This window comes from Chiloscyllium punctatum, chromosome 7 (genome assembly GCF_047496795.1).
Source record: "Chiloscyllium punctatum isolate Juve2018m chromosome 7, sChiPun1.3, whole genome shotgun sequence".
NCBI classification, from domain to species: domain Eukaryota; kingdom Metazoa; phylum Chordata; class Chondrichthyes; order Orectolobiformes; family Hemiscylliidae; genus Chiloscyllium; species Chiloscyllium punctatum.
The window spans coordinates 99689893-99713261 of NC_092745.1; the positions used below are offsets into that span (position 1 = coordinate 99689893).

At 41.5% G+C, this 23369-nt stretch overlaps 1 protein-coding gene across 3 annotated transcripts in view; it reads right to left on the minus strand.

The window, feature by feature from the left end:
* The window catches only part of b4galt2 (UDP-Gal:betaGlcNAc beta 1,4- galactosyltransferase, polypeptide 2), a 486872-nt gene that overhangs the window by 403759 nt on the left and 59744 nt on the right, over positions 1 to 23369 (minus strand). For 2 of the 3 annotated variants that reach the window (XM_072574425.1, XM_072574426.1), the window contains exon 2: positions 6598 to 6984. The exons of the other annotated variant lie outside the window; for it this stretch is intronic. In XM_072574425.1, coding sequence (XP_072430526.1) covers positions 6598 to 6910 — 313 coding nt within the window. In that variant the 5' untranslated portion in view covers positions 6911 to 6984. The remainder of the gene's footprint in view (positions 1 to 6597; positions 6985 to 23369) is intronic. 3 annotated transcript variants of the gene reach the window in all.

The window sequence follows — 23369 nt, forward strand, 5'->3', positions numbered from 1 at the left end:
TTCATCGCCAGATTATCATCAAAATTTAAAACAGTTGCTCACACATCACCACCACCGCTAGCTTAATCTTTTTTCCAATGAGCAAATACAAGCTCATTTGTCTTTCTTTACAGCTCAATGACCTAAAGCCTAAACTCATTTGCCACTTGCTTCCTTGAAATCTTTTCACTGTCTCCAGGCAGCTGACCTGATGAGGTAGTGGTGCTCCAAAAGCTTGTGATTTTAAATCGTAAAAGTTGAGCAGACAAATCACATCACCATATCATTCACTAGAACCTATTTGCTACGGCATAATTAGCTTAGCAACCAGGATTATCCTAGTTGGAAGTCAACTCGCTCATCAATTTCAATTCACCCTGCCATAAGATCACTGTTCCACATTAAACTTCACTGCAGAAACAAAGCTGCTCATTTCTGCTATGGAAAGCTGAATCTCAACAGTGCCTTAAGTGTTATTGAGTTATCACATGGCTGGAACAATATTGTGGAAAGGCTCCATGCAAATTACATTTCAATGGGAAAGCTGAATTTAAAAGCAGCTGCCAACTATAAATATTAATACAGCCAGTCAAGTTCTAAAAATAAATCCGCTGTCAAGATAAATAAATCACGTTTCAGGCAGACTGGATGTTCTGCTTAATCATAGCTGTCACCAAGTGTGGCAGACTGGACTTCCACTCACTCAATGACACTCGCACTCAGCCTGTTGACTCTTCCAGGTCAACTTATCATGAATAGTGTGTTTGAGCTCTAGCCACAGCAAATACATCTGAATTAGAAAGAAAATAGTAAGTTACCGCAAGATTAAAACTGAGGAGGGCACGACATCAAACGTTGTTTAGCAGGCAGCTAATGTTGTTCAGTATTAGAGAGGGCAGTTGCAGAGCACGGAACTTCCCAAATCATGCATGCTGAGGTTTCGGGTTTTGGAGATTCTGAGTCGCTAGATGGATTTGAGAATCTTACAGAAAAGGAGAATCCTAAGGAGAGATGCAGTGGATAAATAAAAAGAGATGACTCGAGCTACCAGTGCCAATTCAACAACTTAGCACATAATGATTCAACCTAATAATAATTTTAACTACCTCACCACATCAGAGAAGCAAGAGCAACATCCATAGACTTCTGGGAATGGAATGATATGCATAGCCACTGTCCTGTGACTTACACAAGGACATTTCTCACTTACAAACAATCCTTTGTTGCCCAGCTGAAGTGTTTCAATAGTGTTCTATTCTTGCTCTCCAGTAACGTTTAGCTTTTCGCATGGAAATGTCCTTTTATTCGCTTCTGGAGCTAAGTCACAAGACAGAGGTTATAGTCCAATGGGTTTATTTAAAATCACAAGCTTTCAGAGCACAGCCTCTTTGTCAGGTGAAGAAAAGGTGTACAGGCACAGAATATATAGGTGGAGAGATAATGGCAAGATAATTCTAGGTGATTAAGAACGTCAACAGATAAATACCATGCGTGTGAGTAGAGTGTCGACAGGCTGAATAACAAGTCTCTGCAAAGTCACATGATGAGAGTCTATCAAAAGTCGAGTCTGATACCTATTCATTTTATTTCAGCCAACTGGTTTGTGTCTAGCACCATTTTTACTTTATTATTTATTATTATCTCTCTGTTTTAATTCATCAGTCCGTAAGTCATCCTTTTACTTGCTATTCCGCCTGTCAACACTCTACTCACAACTTGTATTTATCTGTTGACATTCTTAATCATGTGGAATTACCTTGCCATTATCTCTCCCCCTATATATTCTGTGTCTGTCCACTTCACCTGATGAAGGAGCAGTGCTCTGAAAGCTTGAGATTTTAAATGAACCTGTTGGACTATAACCTGGTGTCTTGTGACTTCTGATTTTGTCCAGCCAGTCCAACACTGGCATCCCCACTTCTGGAGCATGGTGTAGAATACAGCTTTGAGCCGACATCACCTCTAGTGGCTGCAATTCTCCTTACCTCTCTTCAGCACCCTTTGACCAAGCAGAAAACAGCAGATAGGAGTGAATTTTCAAGAGCTCGCCATTATATTTTATTTAATTAAAACCTTTAATTCAGGCGAGAATAGAATTCCAACCACAAGGTCAAAATTGGTTTATTAAAAAAGAAAAACATAGCTTTTGATATCCTGTCACAGAATATGGACTAGGCCAGCATTTGTTGCCGATCCTTTATTCCCCTTGAGAAAGTGGTGGTAAGCCAAATCTTAGAATTGCAGTAGAATCCACACGTGGTGCAGACAGAACCTGTTTGGAACCAATTTCCAGGATTTTGATCTAGTGACAGTAAAGGAACAGTAATGTCATTTCAATTGAGGGTGATGTGTGCCTTTGATTTTGACTTGACTTATTATTGTCACATGTAGTGAGATACAGTGAAAAGTATCGTTTTGTTTGCTAACCAGACAAATCATACCTTACACAATTACGTCAGGGCAATAGAACAGAAGGCAGAATATAGTGTTACAGCTACAGAGAAGGTTCAGAGAAAGAACAACTCTAATATATAAGAGGTCCATTCATAACTCTGATAATAGCGGGCACTGGTGTTGAGGATTATTGTGGAAGAGGTGTTGTCACCTATATTTACTGATTGCAGTCTGTGGGTCAGGAAGTCAAGGGGGGAGTAGACTCCTCGGTCTCAGAGTTTGGAGGTGAATGCTGATGTTGAAGGGCCTGCTAAAGTGATTAAATAGCAATATGACGTGGGTGACCTTCTCATTCAGATGTTCCAGGGATGAATATAGGGCCAGAGAGATAGCTTCTGCCACGGACCTATTGTGATGATTAGCAAATTGTAGTGGATCAGGGCAATCTGGAAGGATGAAGTTGATGTGTGTCATAACTAACCTCTCAAAGCACTTCACAGTGATGGATGTCAGAGCCACTGGGAGGTCGTCATTCAGGCACATTGCCTGATTATTCTATGGCACTGGGATGATAGCGGTCTTCCTGAAGCAGAAGAGGTTAAAGATGTCTGCAAATACTTCTGCCAGCTGGTCTGCACAGGATCTGGGTACACAGCCAGGACACCATGTGGGCCAGTGGCTTTCCATGGGCTCACTCTCAAGAAGGCTGAGCTAACATCTGCAGAGAGGCCTGTGGGTACAGGTGCACCCAAGGCTGTTAGGGCAGGTGATATCATTTCACTGGCCTTCTGTTCAAAATAGACAGAATGCATTCAGCTCATCAGGTTGGGATGCATTGTTGTCAGTGATTCACTTTGTAGCCCATTATTGTGTAAGCCTTGCCACTGTCAACATGTCTTCGTTTGGGTAGTCTGGGACCCTAGTTTAGTCTGGTATTGTCTCTTGATGTCCCTGATGGCTTTGTGAAGATCACATCTCAATTTCCCGTAAAGGCCATGGTCACCCAAAGTGAAAGCCTCAGACATGGTTTTCATGGGAAGTGGATCTTCTGGTTCATCTATAGTTTCCGGTTGGGGAACAAACTCTTTAGCATGCAGTCCCCAACACACATACGGGTGAGGTCTGTGATGAGAATGCTGTACAATGTGACGGAGAGATGACTATCCTCTCTCTGGTTGGAGATAGCCATTTCCTGGCACTGTATAGCACAAATGATACATGCCAGTTATCAGCCCAAACCTGGTTGCATTCTGAAGGGTCACTGGACCCAAAACTTTAACTCTGCTTTCTCTCCACAGATGCTGCCAGACCTTCCAGCAATTTCTGTTTATGTTCCCGGTTGCTGTCCAGGCTTTGTTGCAAATGGATATTCATTGCTTAATGGATCTGAGGAGATGTGAATTGTACTGAACATTGTGCAAATATCAGTGCACGCTGTCACTCCTGACCTTACAATGGAGGAAAGATCATCGACAAAACAGCTAACCTGAGCAACTGCGGCAGTGCTACCTGAAATTGAGGCAATCAACTTCCAAGAACCACAGCATCTTTCTTTGTACTCCAAACCGAGGATCTAGGAACAGAATATTATTGGGTCGAGCCTCGAGCCTCTTACACCACGGCCAATACTTTCCACCACTCTGATGATGATCAAGAGCAGACTCATGGAGTGGTAATTGGTCAGGTTGAATTTGCCCAGCTTTTGTCGTCTGGGATATGACAGGGCAATTTCTACATTATCCTGTGCAGTGTTGAAGCATTACTGGAATAGCTCGACTCTGGGCACCGCTAGTTCTGAAGCAGAAGTCTTCAGTGCTATGACAAATGTTTCCATGGACCAGAATCTGGCAATGGCCTGCTGACCTGTTCCAGGTAAAACTATCCACAGAAGAAGGCAGAAGAATATGCTTGATTTCCCTTATGCTCAGCTAGACATAGGAAAGTCTCTAAGTCAAATTCTAATGGTAGAATAGTACAAGAAGTCTCCCCAAAATACAGAGAGTGGCATAACTGAGTTGTGCAAGTCACATGTTCCAGAGTTTCATCTTTGTTTTTGTGCCACTTCACAGCGCTATAGTTGTGCCAATGGAACAGATAATCTGGACCACACAGGTTTTACTGAATGTCAGAGAAAAGGTTCACTCTTACTTAGCATGTAAAAACAGGACAGCCTGGTGTTAAAAAACATTAATTTTATTCATTCAGAGGATGTGGGGCTCATAAGCAGCAGCCTGCATTTATTGCCCATCATTAATTATCTCGCAGAGGGAGGTAGTGAGCAGCCTTCTTGAACTGCTGCAGTCCTTTGCTGTATGTGCTCCCACAATGCTGCTCAGGAGGGATTTCCGGGATTTTGACCCAGTTACAGTGAGGAAACAGTGATATATTTCCAAGTCAGGAGCTTGTAAGCAACAGTGTTCCCACGTATCTGCTGCAGGTTTTAACACTTGCCTTTTTATATCCTCCTTCCTCACTGTTCAAGGCTGTAAGCACACCTTTCAGATGAAGCAACGTTTTACTTGCACTCCTTTCAAACTGAGTGACTATATTTACTGCTCACCTGCAGACTCCCATACACTGGTAAGGTCAAACATAGACTAGGTGACCAGTGAACATTTCCACTCCGTACATAAGAATGACTCTGACCTGCCAGTTGCTCACCATTTTAATACAACATTGTACTCTCATACTAACATTTTAATCTTATCTCTACTGCAGTGCTCGCAACATAGATTTACACACTCTAGAGGAAAAGCATTTCAGTTTCCAATTCATTTTACAGCTTTCAGGACTCAACATCAAATTAAACTACTTCAGAAATCAAACCCTGTTCTCCATTTTCATTACACCATTTTCCATAGTGGGATAAGAACCCATAACCCATGACACAGACTTGGGATTCTGGATTACCAGCCAGAAATCCTATGTGGTATATTCATAAAATCCAATAGCCTCCCAAAAAATAGAAGCAATTAGCAAAACTAATAAGTGTTAACATTTATTACAGTGAGAGCTGAATACAAAAGCAGAAATATTATGCTTCATGTGATGTTATTGTGGCGTAACTGGTGAAACCACATCTGGTATACTGTATGGAGTACTGGTCACCACATTTAGGAAGTTTGTACATGCACTGGAAGAAGTTCAGAAAAGGTTTGCCAGACTAATATAAAGGCAGGTTGATTTACAAGGAAAGATTGAACAGGCTAAGTTTATATCCGGAAGTTTATATAAGTAAGAGGAGACTTGATTGAAACATATTAGATCCTGAGGGGTCTTGACTGGGGAGATGTACATAAAAGATGTTTCCTCTTATGGAAGGATCTGGAACTATGGTTCACAGTCAAAAAATAACAAGTCACCGACTTGAGACAGAGATAAGGTGGATTTTGTTCCTCACAGATTTATGAGACTTGCTGAAAAACTTTATGGAAACAACTGTTGAATACGTACGTTTAAGGCAAAAATGCATAAATTTTTAGTAAACAGATGGTGAAAGGTAAACAGGTATCGGGGAAATGTGGATTTGAGGGTATAATCAGATCTGCAGCGATCTTATTAAATGATGGAGCAAACTCAAGAGATTGAATTGCGTCCTATTCTCTGTTTGTATTTTCACATGACCCAAAAACAAGGTTTTGCATTAGCAATAACATTTTTAAATGGTAAACTTCATTCCAACTGTACCAAATTAAAAGCAAACATCTTTATACAAAGATCTCGCTATGATACAAATAGATTTGAGTGTCACTCTAGTTTCTCGTCTTTGACATTTAGTAATCATGTCTTTTATAGTAGCCTGAATATGTAAATTTTGAAACACCCTTTAAATAATTCTGCTCAACCAGGTAAACTGATCTTCCACTATATTTTTATGTGTGACCAACGTGTGCTAGAATTGTAGAAATACATTGAGTGCAATTATTCGTGCTGGCCAGCAATGTAACTGGAATGATGGATGTATCTTCCTAACAGGCTGATAAAGCAAGGAAACAATGGAAAGCTATAATCTGATCAACTCTGCATTGGTATTAAAGATTGCCCTAAGAAAGATACGATTTGAACAGCAAGCACAGATCGTTGGCATGAAATCTCAATAGTAACGACACAAAAAGGCTACCAATTCCAAACTGTAGCACTTTGAAATCTTTAACCACAATGCATTTTAATCAATGAACCCACAACAATTTTTTTTAAAATGAGAAGTTGAAGTGAGCAGCCTACCTAACCCCGGTGGGACATCAGGGCACATGGGTAAAGGCTTCTTCGTGACTGTAAGGTTATGGTCCAACTTCCTGCTCGACACAAAGTGATCTTCGTTCCCCAGGAATGTAAGTGAGGTCCCATTGGGCTTTGAGATGTTAAAGTATTGATGCACCTTGGAGAAATTCCTAGTATTAAAGCGGCTGAAGATGTCAAACCTTTGGGTGTAGATGTCCAAGTAGAAGATGGTCATTATAAGAAAGTGCACAAGACACAACAAGAGTACCGCTTTGCATATTCTTTCCAAAGTCTTCCCTAACATCAGTCTGGACATTTTCTGTACACAGCAAGTCAATGGAGCAGCACATTAGCTTATCTTCCAGAGCTTCTGTCCATTCCAAGTACTACCTGTGAAATGAAAAGATTGTATTTATTAAATCTTTCCAACGTTTACAAAGGAGTGACGTCAGAGGTGATTGAGGGGTTGGGGTAGAATCAACATCAGAATAACTTTAAAATATAGACGTTGGAAGCTGATCAAATTGTGTCCTTTTGGGGGTGGGGGGGGGAGGAAGGAGAGAGAGAGAGAGAGAGAGAGAGAGAGAGAGAGAGAAAGGACAGCCTGTAATCTACAATGTCCTTCTACTTGGCTGTCCATGTCTCTTTCATGGTGTGGTTTTATGCCCATACTACATGTTTGGATTCAAGGCAAACTGATCGAGGAGAACTGTATTCAGGCTTGGGCTTCTTTATAACACTGTATTACATATTGAAACTAAACATTACAACACAGACATACAAGGCTCTGATCTTACCAATATATTATTCAAAGACCATTTGCCACATCTATTTCTCTCTCGGCTCTGACCACACTGTTCTATTTATGCCCGGTGAGAATCAACACCTTGACATCGTCAAAAGGTTGTTCCAGGGTATTAAAGCCCTTACTGAACAATACCTACATCGCAATTGAAGCACATATCATTTTATTTTGTGGAGAAGAACTGTTTTAAGACAAAGGATTGTGGAAGGAATTACTGTGCTTTTTAAAACAAGTTACTGAAACGCTGTGTGGTCTTTACATTGCTGCATTCTTTAAGGGACTTTATATGTGTGGAAAAAGATGTGAATAAAGGAAGCAATGGCCTTGTGATATTATCACAAGACTATTGATAGAGATCCTGGTAATGATCTGGGCACTCTGGTTCAAGTCCTATCGTGGCAGATGGTGGAACTGAATTCAATTAAAAATCTGAAACTAAGATGACCACGTAACAGCTCACAGTGTCAGGAGAAACCCATCTAGCTCACTAATGCCCTTCAGGCAAGGAACTCTGCCATCCTTACCTAGTCTAGTCTGCATGTTACACCAGAATTGATTCTTAACTGTGCTCTGGGCAATTAGGGATGGACAAATAAATGCTGGCCTAGCCAGTGACACCACATCCTGTGAATGAAATTTTAAAATCGGCCCAGCACCTGGGTGAGTAGGGTCAGTGTGGATTTACTGACAACAAGTAGCTGATTAGTTTGTGCAACTGGGACTAGGTGTAAATGCTAAAAGTCAGTCAGATAATAACTCTCTGATTGGTTCCTGGATAGCTGTACAGCTTCTGGGTGTGACAAATGCACAGTCAGAAGCCTTTGATTTTCTGCAAGGTCAGGCTGTGTCTCTCCCTCTCGCTGGTAAAAATACCTGAAGCAAGCTTGTTATTTTCTCAGAATAGTTGCTCTAAGGTGGTGCCCTTAACCAATAAATAGGAGACATTTTGTATACCAATCACCCATGCTTCCTGTGAATAAGAGATGGAACCCAAAGAAAAAAGAATAAAGAACAAAAAGTCCAAGCATCATCCCTGCGAACCCTGCAGATTGGTGCTATTGAACTGTCATTTCCCTCTACCAATAAAACCAGAGTTATTTTGTTCATTTGTATGTGTGTGTAGGGGTTTTAAAAAGGGTTTAATTAGTAGACCTATATTTTGATAGTTCATAGTTGTTTACTGGTGATTAGAAGTTACGAATTTGTAATAAACAATCATTCTTGTTAAGAACTGGAACCTGGTCAGTGTTTTCTGTTAACATGATTCCATCAAAACAATAAATCAGGGACTTTATATGCTTTTGATTAGATCCTTAATTTTGTGGTGATGCTGAGGGTAGGAGGACTTGAGCATCAGTGCACTTTACCACAAAGGGCATAACTCTCACTACTCCCTTAAGAAAGGCACCATATTCAGTTCTCTTACGTCATACATTCAACACAGATGGAACTGGAAAAAGATAATTCCCAATAACAGAAGCTAGTATAAACTGGCTTCATATTTGGCAAAACAGTGCAATGCATTGTGCTTTAAATTACAGCATACCTTACGCCTACAAACTTAGCAATTTCTTTAATCATCCTAAAATCTCACGGAGATACAACAGAATTCTGTTGGTGGAACATTGTAATGTGAAGAAATTGACCTCAATCAATCATCCAATTCATGTATTCCAAGTTTCACCTTATGAAAATTACTTAGTAACTCATTCCCAGTTTAAATTAGAGAGAGGAGAAAAGAAAGTGGGACAGAGAGAGGATAAACTTGCATATACACAGATGCCCCTAAATCCTCAAGCCTTCTTGTACTTAGTAACATCATAATTTCTAACTGATATCTTGATGATTAGCTAGTTTCCCTGTCAATCATACCCCCAGAAAGCATACCTGGAAGTAATTTCACATGGGTATTTTGTTGGCTCAACTCACTGCAATCTTGCAGGTGAAAGCATCCTGTTTTTAAACTGGAAGATGCTGTTCTGTTTTTAAATTACTCTTTGCTGTCTGCTGAATTCTGCAGTAAATCACTAAATATTCCAATGCCATCAACAGATAATCAATATATTACAAAGCTAATTGCTTTTGAAGTGGATTTTGTAGAGCAAATATTGGGGAATAAAGGGTTAATCAAATTCATCAAAGAACCTCAGACAGCACCTTCCAAACTCATGACCACTTTCAACTAGAAGAGAAACAGCAGCACATCCATGGGGAGACCGCCACCTGCAAGTTCCCCATCCTGACTTGGAAATAAATCCCCGTTCGTTCATTGCTGCTGGGTCATTCCGTTCCTAATGGCATCATGAATCTACCGAGAGTAGATGAACTGCAACAGTTCAAGAAAGCTGCTAACCACCATCTTCTCAAGGGCAACGAGGACAGGCAATAAGTGCTGGTCCAGCCAGCAATGCCAATGCCTCCCAAGTGAATGAAAAAAGCTATACCTTCATTCTAAACACTGCAGAAGGAGATTGTCATTATGACATCAGGTCACATGGAAACGTTATTGAAACTATTGAGTGTCAGCGATGTCCTTTCTTACTATCCTCTTTTTATAAACCTGTTAATGTTCATTCATCTGAGCACAGACCTGATCTTACTATGCACTGATAAGCAGCGCCAGACTCTCAGAGCCAGGGGCTAGCTATAAAGAGCACCTGAATTGAAGGCCAGTGCTACACCCTAATAGTCATTACAAAAGTCTTTCTTTTTCTCAGCGTTTCAGAGCTTGATCATCAATGTGAATTAGTAACGGAGAAAAACATGCTGCTATAACTTGAGTAATGAGCCTACATTTGAAGAACCCTTGAGAGAAGAGGAATCTTGGTTTAAATTTGCAGAACACTATCACACAAAAGCAAGCTCTCATTAATCATAGAGATCAACTACATAATGATTACCATCTTTTGCAGGAGGAATCAGAAATAAATGGTGGAGAGCAGGACACTTATCAGCAAGCTATTTCAATCACTTGGCCGAGATGAAGACTGCTATGCAGCTAATGTATTTTGAATGTTCTACAATTGTCCCATTTCCCCTCAAGTCTGTACCAGAGCATAAGCAGGAATTTCCTACAGATTCTAGTCTAGAGCTTATTCAATTGGTGAAATCCTTTCAGCTGGAAGTGCAGACATCTTCTTGTGTGTCTTACATGGCCTCGAACTGAAGCCAATGTGAGGGCAATGCCATTAGCTGAAGAAAGCTAAGTTCCTACACTAGAAGTGCAAGGAAAATCCTCATTTACTTATATCCAGAATTGATTTCAGAATGTTCTTTCTTTTTCTTTTCATCGACCAGATTCAATAGGAACATCCATTCAAGAGCAGGCTATTCAGCCCATCGACCCTGCCCCGTCATTCCATATGATCATGGCTGATCAAACACTTCAATGCCTTCTAATGCCCCATAACCAAGGATACTGTATTAAACCCAACCTTAAACATGCTAAAAGACAGAGCCACACAACATTCTGCAGTAGAGAATTCCAAAGTTTCACACAATCCCCTGAGTGAAACAATTTCTCCTCATTTGAACCTGAGTGCCATCTCCTTTATTTTTACAAGTGTGCCCTTGGTTTTTGACTCCGCAACCAGGGAAAACATCTTACCTCCTTCTACCCTGCCCAATCCTTTCAATGAGGTCACCTCTCATTCTTCGAAACTCTAAAGAATACAGGCCCAGTTTTCCCAATGTCTCTTCATTGTACAATCCTGCCATCCTAGAAACAAGTTTGGTGAGCCTTTGTTACATAACAACGTTCCCAAGACAAGGTGCTTAAAACCATATACAGTATTTCAGGTGTGGTCTAACCAAGGTCTTATACTTGACACTTCAAGAACATGTACACTCATGATTCCAATACTCAAATCTTATCGTAATGACACTAACATTTTATTAGCCTTCCTTTCTAATAGCTTGCTGCACTTTACCCTTTACTGACATATTGACAAGGACACCTAGGGTCCCTTTGTGGCATCTACACTTTCCAACCTCTTAACATTTAAGAAATACTCTGCACATCTGTTTCCCCCATAAAATTGGATAACTTTACATTTTTCCACATTATATTCCATAGACCATATACTTACCCATTTTCCGAGTCTGTCCAAAACCTCCTGAAGCCACTTTACATCTTCCTTACAAAACACAATCTCACTTAGCTTTGCATTAAGTGGAAATATTACATTTGGTCCCCATCTCAAAAGCATAGATGTATATTGTGAACAACTGGGAACAAGCACCTATCCTTGCGATACCCGTTATTCTCAGCCTGCCAATATATATTCCTACTCTCTGCTTTCTGGCTATTAGCCAATCATTGATCCAAGATAGTCGACAACCTTCTATCCCATGTGCTTTAATTTTCTAACCAGTCACCTCGGGAGGACTTTACCAATAGCCTTGTGAAAACCTAAGTAAACTAAAAACTTATTGAGTCTCCTTTATCAAGTTTTTTCAGAAACATCTTCAAAAATCTTCAGACATCGCAGCCTAAGGGCCAGTTGCTGTTAGAAGCTGCCATCCAACTCCAATGTGTTCACCTTACAATGAAAAGCTATGTGAGTCAATATGTTCCAAAGGCATATAAGAGAGCAAAGAGCACTGTCGGAGATTGATGCCTCAGGTGAAAGAGACTTGGAGCGGAAAGTAAAAGTTGGCTGAAAACCATAAATAATTCATGAGATTAACAATTTGTGAGAAGAACAAACTTAGAGGAAAATGTGGAGTAAAGGGTTAATTGTACTTTTACCTTGAAATTAGCTGCTGAGTATTGGATAAGGAACTATGTCATGGTGATACCAAATCATATGGAACTGAGTATAGGTCATCCTTACATTAAGCAATAGTTGCATTCTTGTGCAACCCCGCATTAACAGAAAAACCATGCTTTAGAAACAGTGCACAAAGTGTTGGTGATGTAATCGCATTATTGCCAACACATGCTTTAAAAGTTCACGCTTTAGAAACAGTGTCCCCCTCCAATTCGTCAATCGCATTACAGTGAATTTGTATTAACAAAACATGTGTTATAGCAGAGCGACCTGTACAGAATCTGTAATAAATCAGAAAATTCATTCACAGGATGTAGGCACGGCTGGCTAGGTTAGCACTAATTACCAATCCCTCATTAAGAGTCAACTACATCGGTGTGCGTCTGGAGTCACATGTAGGCTCAACCAGGTAAAGATGGTAGTTTACTTCTCTGCAGGACATTAGTGAACCAGATGGGATTTTCCAACAATTGAAATTGGTTTTGTGATCATCATTAGACTCTTAGTTCCAGATTTTTGTTGAATTCAAATTCCAACATCTGTTCTGGCAGGATTTGAACCTGGGTCCCCAGAACATTATCTGAGTCTCTGGATTAACAGTTTAGTGATAATACCACTCGGCAATCCCCTCCCCTACTGTCCTCTCCTACTATCCTTTGTATACAGTTATAGTCTATGTACTATCATTTTACAGTCACATTCAGTAAAGCCTGCTAATGCCTGTTAAGATAGCAACAGTGGAGTAGGCAGCATCCAGGCTCAGACCACAGCTCGCCCTTTCCCTCTGCGGCCCTTTCATTTCCTTTTCTCATTCTTCTCTTTTTTTTCAATCTTACAGTCTTTTTTAAAAATAACTCACACTATGGAGAGAGCAGGAATGATGGCGCAAAGTGTTGCAGCAGATGTGGGCATGGAGTGGGGTGGTCAGCCAGTCCTAAGCGGAGCAGGGCGGCCAGCAGTCGGTGGGCCAGGCCACAGCGAGACAGCCAGCGAGCTGGGGGCCTGCAGCAGGGTGGCTGAAGGTCAGCAGGTCAGGCCTGATGCAGTACCTATCACAGATGGCAGTCAGGGTGGAGCGGGACAGCCAGCGGGCTGGGGGTCAGCAGGCTGGGGCCTGATGCAGTAGGCCTATCACAGATGGCAGTCAAGGCCTGCGAGCCCTGTTGAGGTCAGCCCAGCGCAGGGGAGAGCAAGATTATGTGTGGAAAGCTCCTAGCATGGAGAGACTGCAGACTATAGAAAGACTGTTCCTAATTTATTCTATGAACGACTGTAATGTAGAACATTTAACTCTTTTCTCTATTTCTCCATTTTTGTACCTAATCTATTTTAGTACCTAAGATTGATAACTAGGTGACTGAATACAAACTTGACAAGAACAGTCACTCCTCAGTTAGAATCCAGAGATACGCTGCATGGAAACAGACTCTTCAGTCCTACTCGGCCATGCTGAGCAGTAATCCTAAATAAATCTAGTCCCATTTGCCAGCATTTGGCCCATATCCCTTTAAGCCCTTCCTATTCATGTCACCACCCAGATACCTGTTAAATGTTATAATTGCACCAGCCTCTACCACTTCCTCTGGCAGCTCATTCCATACATGCAACATCCTTTGCTAAAAACAAGCTGTCCCTTAGGTCCCTTGTAAATCTTTCCCCTTTCATTCTGAAGCTATGCCCTCTAGCTCTGGACTTCTCCCACCCCAAGACCTTGCCTATTTACCCTATCCATGCCTCTCATGATTTCATAAACCCGTATAAGGTCACCCCTCAGCCTCCAACACTCCAGGGAAAATAGCTCCAACCTACCTAGTTTCTCCCTAGAGCTCAAACCCCTCCAACCCCAGCAACATCCTTGTCAATCTTTTCTGAACCCTTTCACGTTTCACAACATCATTCCTTTGGCAGGGAGACCAGAATTGCACACAATATTCCAACAGTGGCCTAACCAATGTCCTGCACAACAGCAACATGACGTCCCAACTCTTGTACTCAATACTCTGACCAATGAAGGAAAGCATACCAAACGCCTTCTTCACTATCCTGTCTACCTGTGACTCCACTTTCAAGGTGCTATGAACCTGGGTCTTCAAGGTCTCTTTGTTCAGTAACACTCCCCAGGACCTGACCATTAAGTGTGTAAGTCTTGCCCCGATTTGCTTCCTCAAAATGCAGAACCTCACATTTATCTAAATTAAATTCTATTTGCAACTCCTTGGCCCACTGGCTCATCTGATCAAGATCCCATTGTAATCTGAGGTAACCTTCTTCATTGTCCACTACACCTCCAATTTTGGTGACATCTGCAAACTTACTAACCATACCTCCTATGTTCACATCCAAATCATTTATATAAATGACATAAATCAACAACGTAGCCCAACGATATTTCCTGGGAACCAACTTTACTTCCACATTCAAGCATCCCTATCTTGCGAAACTATTCTTTGCACCTGCACTTGCAAAGTCAGTTAGGATGGCTAGTAATATCTTATAGCATAGAAATAACTAGACTAAATAAGGGAAGCATTGCCTGCTAATCTTTGTTAAGGCACACTATGGTTAATTCAGGAATGCAGCTTTTAGCTGCTTTAAGCAGAATTGCCAATTTGCAGCACCGATCTTTGTGGCACTCCACTGGTCAGAGGCCTCTAGTCTGAAAAGCAACCCTCCACCACTAGCCTCTGTCTTCTGCCTTTGAGCCAGTTCTGAAATCCAATTGGCTAGTTCTCTCTGTATTCCATGTGATCCAACCTTGTTCATCAGTCGACCATGAGGAACCTTGTCGGATGCCTTACTGAAGTCTATATAGATCACGCCCGCAGCTTTGCCCTCATCAATTCTCTTTGTTACTTCTTCAAGTTGAAAAAAGCTTGTGTTGTGCAGAGTTGAACTGCAAACATGGGAACAAACCCTCAACTCTGTTCTCTCATTTAATTAGATAATGGTTACTCTACACTCCAACTTCACATACCTGCCTTGATTGCATAACCCCAATATCTTTGGTTAACAAAAGCCTAACATATAATTTTTAGATTAGCAATCAATCCAGCATCAATTGATACTTTCAGAAGAGAGTTCCAAACATTTACTCCTTTGTGTGCAACAATGTTTGCCAATCTGATTCTAGAAAGATCTAGTATCTCTACCCTAAGTCACTGATTTGTGAAATAGGATGAAATGGGAAAAACTCTGTTCTCATTAATAGCTTTGAAATTATCCCATAATCTTCTAAATTCTAGGAAACACAGCCCCAGTTTAAGTTATCTATTCTCATAATCTTGCCCTTAGAGTCAAGTTAGCACTCTTTAAAAAAAAGTTAATACTGAAATAGCTAAAAGGCCAAGACCTCCTTCCTAATGTTCTAAACTTAGAACTGCTCACAGTCTGCCAACTGTGGTCTAACAAGAGTTTTGCCTATCTGAATAAAGGCTTTGATCCATTTATGTTCTATCCCAAAGACATATATATTAGTTTTGCAGTGGAGGTTCAAAATGTAGGCTATGAGTATTAAGGCTCGTTGCACTGGTAGCAAAGCGTGCCAAGACCCGAGCGAGCTCAAGGTATAACATCAAAGCTATCTATGCAAGATCACACTCATTACCTGAATGCAATGCTGCATGAATAGGAGCATCCTCCAGGTGAGAGATTCCCATTCTCGTGCAGCAACAGCAGCGGAAAGGCTAATCACCTTCCAAAATGTGTTCTCCACCCTCAACCTACAACTGGTCAAGGATCACAGGGCAGGTTGCTGAAATGAAAGGAAGATACCCTAGCAGACTACTAAAGAAAATTGTTTTGTTACCTCTACAGCCATGAAGGGAGCAAACTTTATCAATGGTTTTCAATTTGTGTAATAGCGACAAGGTGAGAAATGTACCACAAGATTATCAGGAAGCAGTGCCACTTTGTCTGCAGACACCAGATGCATGTACTGCAGGGGGTAGGGGGAGAGCAGCTCCCAGTGTCTGGTGCACAAGGGTGGCACTCAGGGTCTGTGACCAGTGAGGCTGTCCCCTTTGACCTTTACCCTTTTCCCAGGCTGAGTCAGAGCCCTGCATGCGGGGAGAGGGGGGAGAACAGCTGCTGCCACTGGGCTTCCTCTCAGTGCCTGGGCATCATGGCAACCTCTGCAAGATGGGCACACATTGAGAGAGATGGTTGGATGACAGTCAGATGGATAGTGGGCAGGGAGCAAGGAAGCTGTGGGGAAGCTTTATCAATCGCTTGGTATTGCCATGCCTACTATGGCCTTCTAAATGCAAGCAAATGTGGCATTTATGATTAATCTTCTCTGCTGAAGTAAGTGAGCGTCTGGAGTTTTTTCTCTCATCGAAGTGTGCTTGATCGTGTAAAGGTTGGCATCATTATAGACAAGGAGAAAGTGAGGACTGCAGATGCTGGGGATCAGAGCTTAAAAATGTGTTGCTCGAGAAGGGCTTATGCCCGAAACGTCGATTCCCCTTCTCCTTTGATGCTGCCTGACCTGCTGCGCTTCTCCAGCAACACATTTTTAAGCATCATTATAGACAACACAGTGGCTCAATGGTTAGCCCTGTTGCCTCACAACGCCAGGGACCCAGGTTCAATTCCAGCCTCAGGCAACGGTCTGTGTGGAGTTTGCACTTTCTCTACCCACCTGGGTTTCCTCCAGGTGCTCCAGTTTCCTCCCACAGTTCAAAGATGCACAGGTTAGGTAAATTGGCCATGTTAAGTTGCCCATAGTGCACAGGGATGTGTAGGCTAGGTGCATAAGTCAGAGGAAATGTACAGTAATAGGAGTAAGGGAATGAGTCTGGGTGATATAGTATTCGGTGTGGGCTTGCTGGCCAAATGGACTGATTCCACACTGTAGGGATTCTATGATTTTATGATCACCCACATTAACAGGCCTTGCATACCCAGTTCTGAAAAGGCAAAGACTGAAAACGCAAAAAGAAAGCTCAAGGCAGCATATAATCCCTCACTAACCACAAATCGGCTAACAGACATTCTACTGTTTGAAAAAGAAACTTTAAGAATCGCAGATGCTGAAAACTTGAAACAAAAACAGAAATTGCCGGAGTAACTCAGCAGGTCATGAAACATCTTTAGACAGAAAACAGAGTTAATGTTTCAAATCCAGTAACCCTTCTTCACAACTGATTGCAGCTAATTAAACGTTGGTACATAAGCTTTTTTGGGGGGTGGAGGGGTGAGTAGCTGGTAGGAGATGGAGCCCAATAAGAGAACAGCAATTGGGTCTAAAAAGAAATGGGTTAGGTCAGCCTGGGAAAACCAATAGCTGCTCATGAGGATCTGAAATCGGAATACAGGCTGAAGGAACTAGTTGTAGTCAGAAACAACCATTTAATACATGCTCTTACTAACATAGGCAGCAATAAAATGGCTTCCTGATGCAAACAACATAACAAAATGGCTTCTAAGCTGCAAACTGACAATTCTGTTTAAAGCTGCATTCCTGAATTAACCATAGTGTGCTTTAACAAAGATTAGCAGACAATACTTCCCTTATAGCATAGAAATAACTAGACTAGATAAGACATTACTAGCCATCCTAACTGACCTTGCAAGTGCAGGTGCAAAGAATAGTTTCACAAGATGCTTGAATGTGGAAAGTTGGTTCCCAGGAAATATCATTGGGCTACATCGCTGTCATAAAGCCATTTTATTAAATTTGACAGGTAATTGTTTGAATTTGCTCTGTAATTATGGCTTTACCTCTTTTCATGAAAAGATTTTAAAATGTCTTTGTCTTAAGCCATGTGTGCAGTTTCTCCTAGGGACACAGAAGTGTTTAACGTCTGTGTTGCTGGACAACCTGTGCCTGGCTGTGATAATCAAAGTGTGAGATCTTACAGAACCAGACTGGTTTACTAGTGTTTATTGACCGATCACAGAACAGAGAGACCGTCCCCAGGGGAGTCCAGATCTTCATTAATAGGGGCTATTAATCCCTGTTAGTTCCCAAACTGATAAAAAAAAATAGTTTGGAGCTCAGCCTTTGAGCGTGCACATATACACGTGTCATCTGCAGCTTGATGACAGAGATTGGGATAGTTTTAGTTCTGGACTGGCGCTCACATAGGCTGAACAGTTTCCCACTTGACTTGTAGATTGGCTTCTTTCAAGCGCTTCCATGAGGAGCTTCTTTTTTCAAGACTTTAGGGTTGGTCATTCTAGAGCTGTAATGATTGGCATGGAATCCCTGCCAAGCATTAACAGCTGCTTAGCCCCGTTAAAGCCTGGTCTATTTTTCCAAATGGTGGACCTGCCCTAAGATCTTTTGAGATGTAATTCTGGCTGCAAAAAAAAAAAGCCAGTCAAAAGGTAGGTTCTTAAAGAAAGCCTAAAGATTAAATATATGCTTTTCCTGCCCTACCTTCCCTATATCACAGCTCTCCCACCTCACTGTCCCACAGTTCTCACCGTGGCATCACAAGTTTCCAAGCCATGAAATGGGATCACAGTGGGAAAAGTTTTGGGAAATAATCATCTAAATTGTGAAGACAGACTTAAATAGTTCTAGACTGAAGTATCCAGAAGATAAAATCTGAGAACAAAGTTTTAAATAAACTAGACTTGGCTACAAAGGTCCCTGAAGAAGACAAACAAACACTGTGAAAAATACATTTCTTAAATCAAAGATCAACTTCTGCGGTTGACAAGTTAACAACTTATGACTAACACAGTATTATAATGTATAAAATCAATACGTTACAGTGCTTTATCTCTGTGCAATAGACTTTCTTTGTTGATATATAGTAAACCAGTTTTGATGTGCACTATATTGTCATTCCTGAACATTCACAGAATGATGCTTAGAAGGCTCAAGTAGCTTCCTACTTAAAAAAACATTCAAGCTGAACATAAAGTGGATGAGGGTGAACTAGATTAGGTGAAGGTCAAAGAAAGGTTTCATTCCCAGTGGCACAACCATTGACAGGTTGAATAATCACTTAAGCAAATACAAATGCTTATTGACGTTATGTGGCTGTCAATACACACATACAGCTGTAAATGAGTCTGAAGCATCATTTTTTTTCTCTGAAAGACATGCTATCCACTTCCTCAGAGTTGTTGGTGTCAATTTCATACACGTTCTTTTGTGGAATCAGACAACTGGAAAATTTCACAATACATCCAAAACCATTTACTCTGTAGAATCCTTGCATGTTTTTAAAAGAAATGGATGAAGAGAGTTAGATTAAGTTTCTAAATCTAGAAGTCAAATCATGCCTACCCTTGGCCCCTCCAACTCCTCTCACTACATTGAACCATGATGCTGTACCATCCTGTGCCAAATTCACATCAGATTCAATTAAGAGAGTGTCACTTGCGTGGGCCATTTATACTATCTTGATGATCACACATTAATTAAACTGGCACCAATTGTGACATAGAGTGGACTTGGATGAAACCCAATGTTTGATTTTGAATTGGAGAAGTTTTATATCATATTTTATATCAATGTTGAAATAAGTCTGCCAAACCTGCAGTCCAGGTGGGGGTAATTTGGCCTTACTCCCTTATACCCAGTATTAACCCTTCAACTATAACTATAGACTCTTAATTATCAGCCCCTTCCTCTGTGTCCGATTAAATTCTCATCTTTTAAATGCTAAACTAAATAATGATTAAATAGATACTTATAGTTAAATAGCCAAAATTTTCTACTTCTTTCACTGATACCTCTGAGTCTATGACTGCTTTTACTAATCAGTAGAAATAGAATTTTATTACATATCATCTCAAAATCTATTAGCTTTTTCCCTGTTTTTGTAACCCGCACAGCCCAGAAAATACATTGATTTTTATTTACATAAGCAAGATTTGCAAGACACAAGTGAACTTGAACCATCGATCACATCTATTGATGATAGTTTATATATTTATGTGGTGCAAACTGTACTGTAGTCTTGGGAGGATAATGTGAGAGTAGAAAAATTAATTTGATAATATTGTGTGCAAAAAAAGGAGAGGATATCGGTGTCAATATTTTACACCAAGAAGGAACTTTCGACATTTCTAGGTTAACGATTTCAAAACTTCCATGAACAGACTGAGGCAGTAATCTCTTTCTCATGTGGCAGAATTCAGGTGCAGGATGAATGGAGGGATGAAGGCTTTGTGCCACAGAAGATTTCAGTGTTGGGTTATGCAGGCATCTTCTTCCACCACTGCTGCATCCTTAGAGAAGTGTGATCGGGAGAATGAAGTATTCTTACAGTATTCCAAAAATCTCATGAAATATACTTCCAAAAGGCTCAGCTGTATCTACACGAGATCTCACAGGTCAGAGGTGGTCATCCAATCCTTGTCCATGCCATGTCTTTGAAAAAAAGCTACTGATTAGTTCCTAACTCCTGCATGTTCACCACTGTCAGGAAAATATTTCCCATTCAGCTGTTCACCCAAATCCCCTTTGAAAGTTACTAGTGAATCAACAGAAAACATGCGTGGGTGCATGCAAGTCTCAAAGCAAGGATTGAACAGTATTTGGCATCTGATTCTGGATCACATTGCAGGTAAAGAGAGGCACCATCACTCCTGTAGGTTGTTTCCAATTGTCAATTGTTAATTGCAATCTGTTGTGCTGTGCTCAAGTTTAGAGGGATATGATGTTGACATGGTGTCAGAATAATTAAAATACTAACCTATTTATCTTCAAAGAACGAACAACCTTCAGTTGCCTTATAAAGGTTACAATCAGAAGTAATATCAGACAGCTCTAAGTCAAATATTGCTGAGAAGCAAAACCCAAACAATAGTCAGGATTAGCAAACAAAGTTTGGAAACATTTCTCCATATACTTTCTGAATTAACACTCTCTGTAGGTGAAAGAAATCCAACTCTTAATATTTGGATGGGTAAAGTTCGACATTTTGTGCAACTAAAACCCAAATGTCAATTTGGCACAATGATCAGAAGGAATTGCCAGGAACAGCACCAAACAAACCTAAACAGGAGGTGTCAGCCTGATGAAACGACTGCTTGCACGCCAAGCAACAAGAGCAGCTTGCAATAGACAGAGATAAGTAACAGCAAGACATCAGACCTAAGCTCTATAATCCTGCTGAATCCAGTTGTGAATGGCGATGGACGATTAAACTCTTAACAGGAGGGATAAGATCCACAAATAACCCTGTCCTGAATTATGGGGGACCCCGCGCATCAGTGTTGAGGATAAGGCTGAAGCATATACAACCGTCGTCAGCCAGAAATACTGAGGAGAACGATCTATCTCAGTCTCCTCTGAGGTCGTCATGATCACTGTAGCCAATTTGATTCACTCCACACGTAATCAGAAATGGCTGACGGCACTAAATACTGATGACATTCCAGCAATAGTACTGAAGACCTGTGGTCCACAAATTGCTGCACCCCTAGTCAAGCTATTCCAATACAGCTATCATGCTGGTAGCTATCCAGCAATGTGGAAAATTTTCCAGGAATGTCCTTCCTTAAAGAGCTGTACAAGTCCAATCCAGTAAACTATCACCCCTAAAGCATCCTTGCAATCACAACATGTTGGAAAGTTTTGTTGACAATACGTTTAAGCAATACTATACAATAACAAGTTGCCTGGTGCTCAGTTTGGATAATTCAGCACCTGACTTCATCACCACCTTGGTCTAATCATGGACAAAAGAGCTGAGTTCAACAGGGGTAGTGTGAGTGATTGTCAAATGATGCCTTGCTGCTAAAGGTAGAACATAGCAGCAAAAAATCATAGAATCATCGAGTTGGACCTGTACATCTCTGCCATGCTGACTAGCTTTCCTAAATTAATCTAGTTCCATTTGCCAGCATTTGGTCCATATCCCTCTAAACCCTTCCTATTCATGTCCCCATCCAGATGCCTTTTGAATGTTGTTACTCCTAGCAAAACTGAAGTTAATGAGAATCAGGGGGAAAACACTTCATTAATTGGTGTCACACCAAGCACAAAGGAAGACGACTGTCATTACTGAAGGTCAATTATCTCAGTACAAGGAAACTGCCACAGGAATTTTTCAGGATCATGTACAAGGCCCAACAATGATCAGATGCTTGAACAGCATACTTCCTTCCATGAAAGGTCAGAAGTAGAAATGCTTGCTCATTACTGCACAATGTTCAGCGCCGCTTGTAACTCCTCAGATAATAAAACAGAGTCAAAAGATATGGTGCTGGAAAAGCACAGCTGGTCAGGCAGCATCTGAGAAGCAGAAGAGTCGGTGTTTCGAGCATAATCTTCATCAGGAATGGGTTCAATGTCGCAGCGCTTGTTGAATTCATTAATCTAGGAGCATAGTGGGATGAAGGCGAGGCCTTTACTGAGGACTGATCATTCATCCCCAGTGAGGGGAGAGGTCTGTGGGGATGGTAAAAACACCAGAAGGACCTGGTGTAGGGCTGGGGTTGGGAGTGGGGACAGAGATTGTTGCTGGAGTGGGTGTGGTTATGATATGGTTGGGTGACATCACCAATGGAGGTGACGCACGCAATGGGGGTTGGGGGGTGGAAGTAGTGCATTCGGTGCCATCCACTGGGGCAGAAGTGATGTTCCATGTGATCTCTGCGATGTCTTCAGCGGGGTTCCAGTGAGTAACGTTGGTGGGGGCAAAAGGTGCTGAGGAGGCAGCAACTATAGGGATGGAAGTGACATGCTGGATAGTCCTCACGGTGGTTTCAACCGCTGTGGTCTTTGCAGCAGTCTTGGTTGTCTTGGCAGCGATTGCTGAGGCTGTATAGTCAACAGTGGCTGCAGTCTATGGAGCGGGGGGGGGGGCGGAAGTGACGTCATCGTTTGCCACGGTAGTGGTGGCTGAAGCTCCCATGTGGCTAACAGTATCTGAGCAGTTCTGGAGGCTGGGAGAAGGTTCAGTGATAATCGAGGAATCCTGAGTTTGGAGGTAAGTACATGAAAGTTTAGTGTACCTATGTTCCTTGATGGCTGTTATGGTGGAGTAAAAGCACTTGCTGAGTGTGTGGATGCTTCTCAGGATGAAGAATAGCAGAGGTCCTTTGCAGGTCTGACCCTGAGTGTGCCCGTGAGCTGGGGAAGGGCTGACTTCAGGGAGTGTAGGTGGCAGTGCATGGCTGCGAGCGTGAAACAGAGGATCCGGATGGAGAACCATTTCTGGAGGCTTTGGATTTGCTGCAGGTAGTGGTTGTCTTGGTTAGGTCCAAATTGTGATGACCTGAATGTAGCC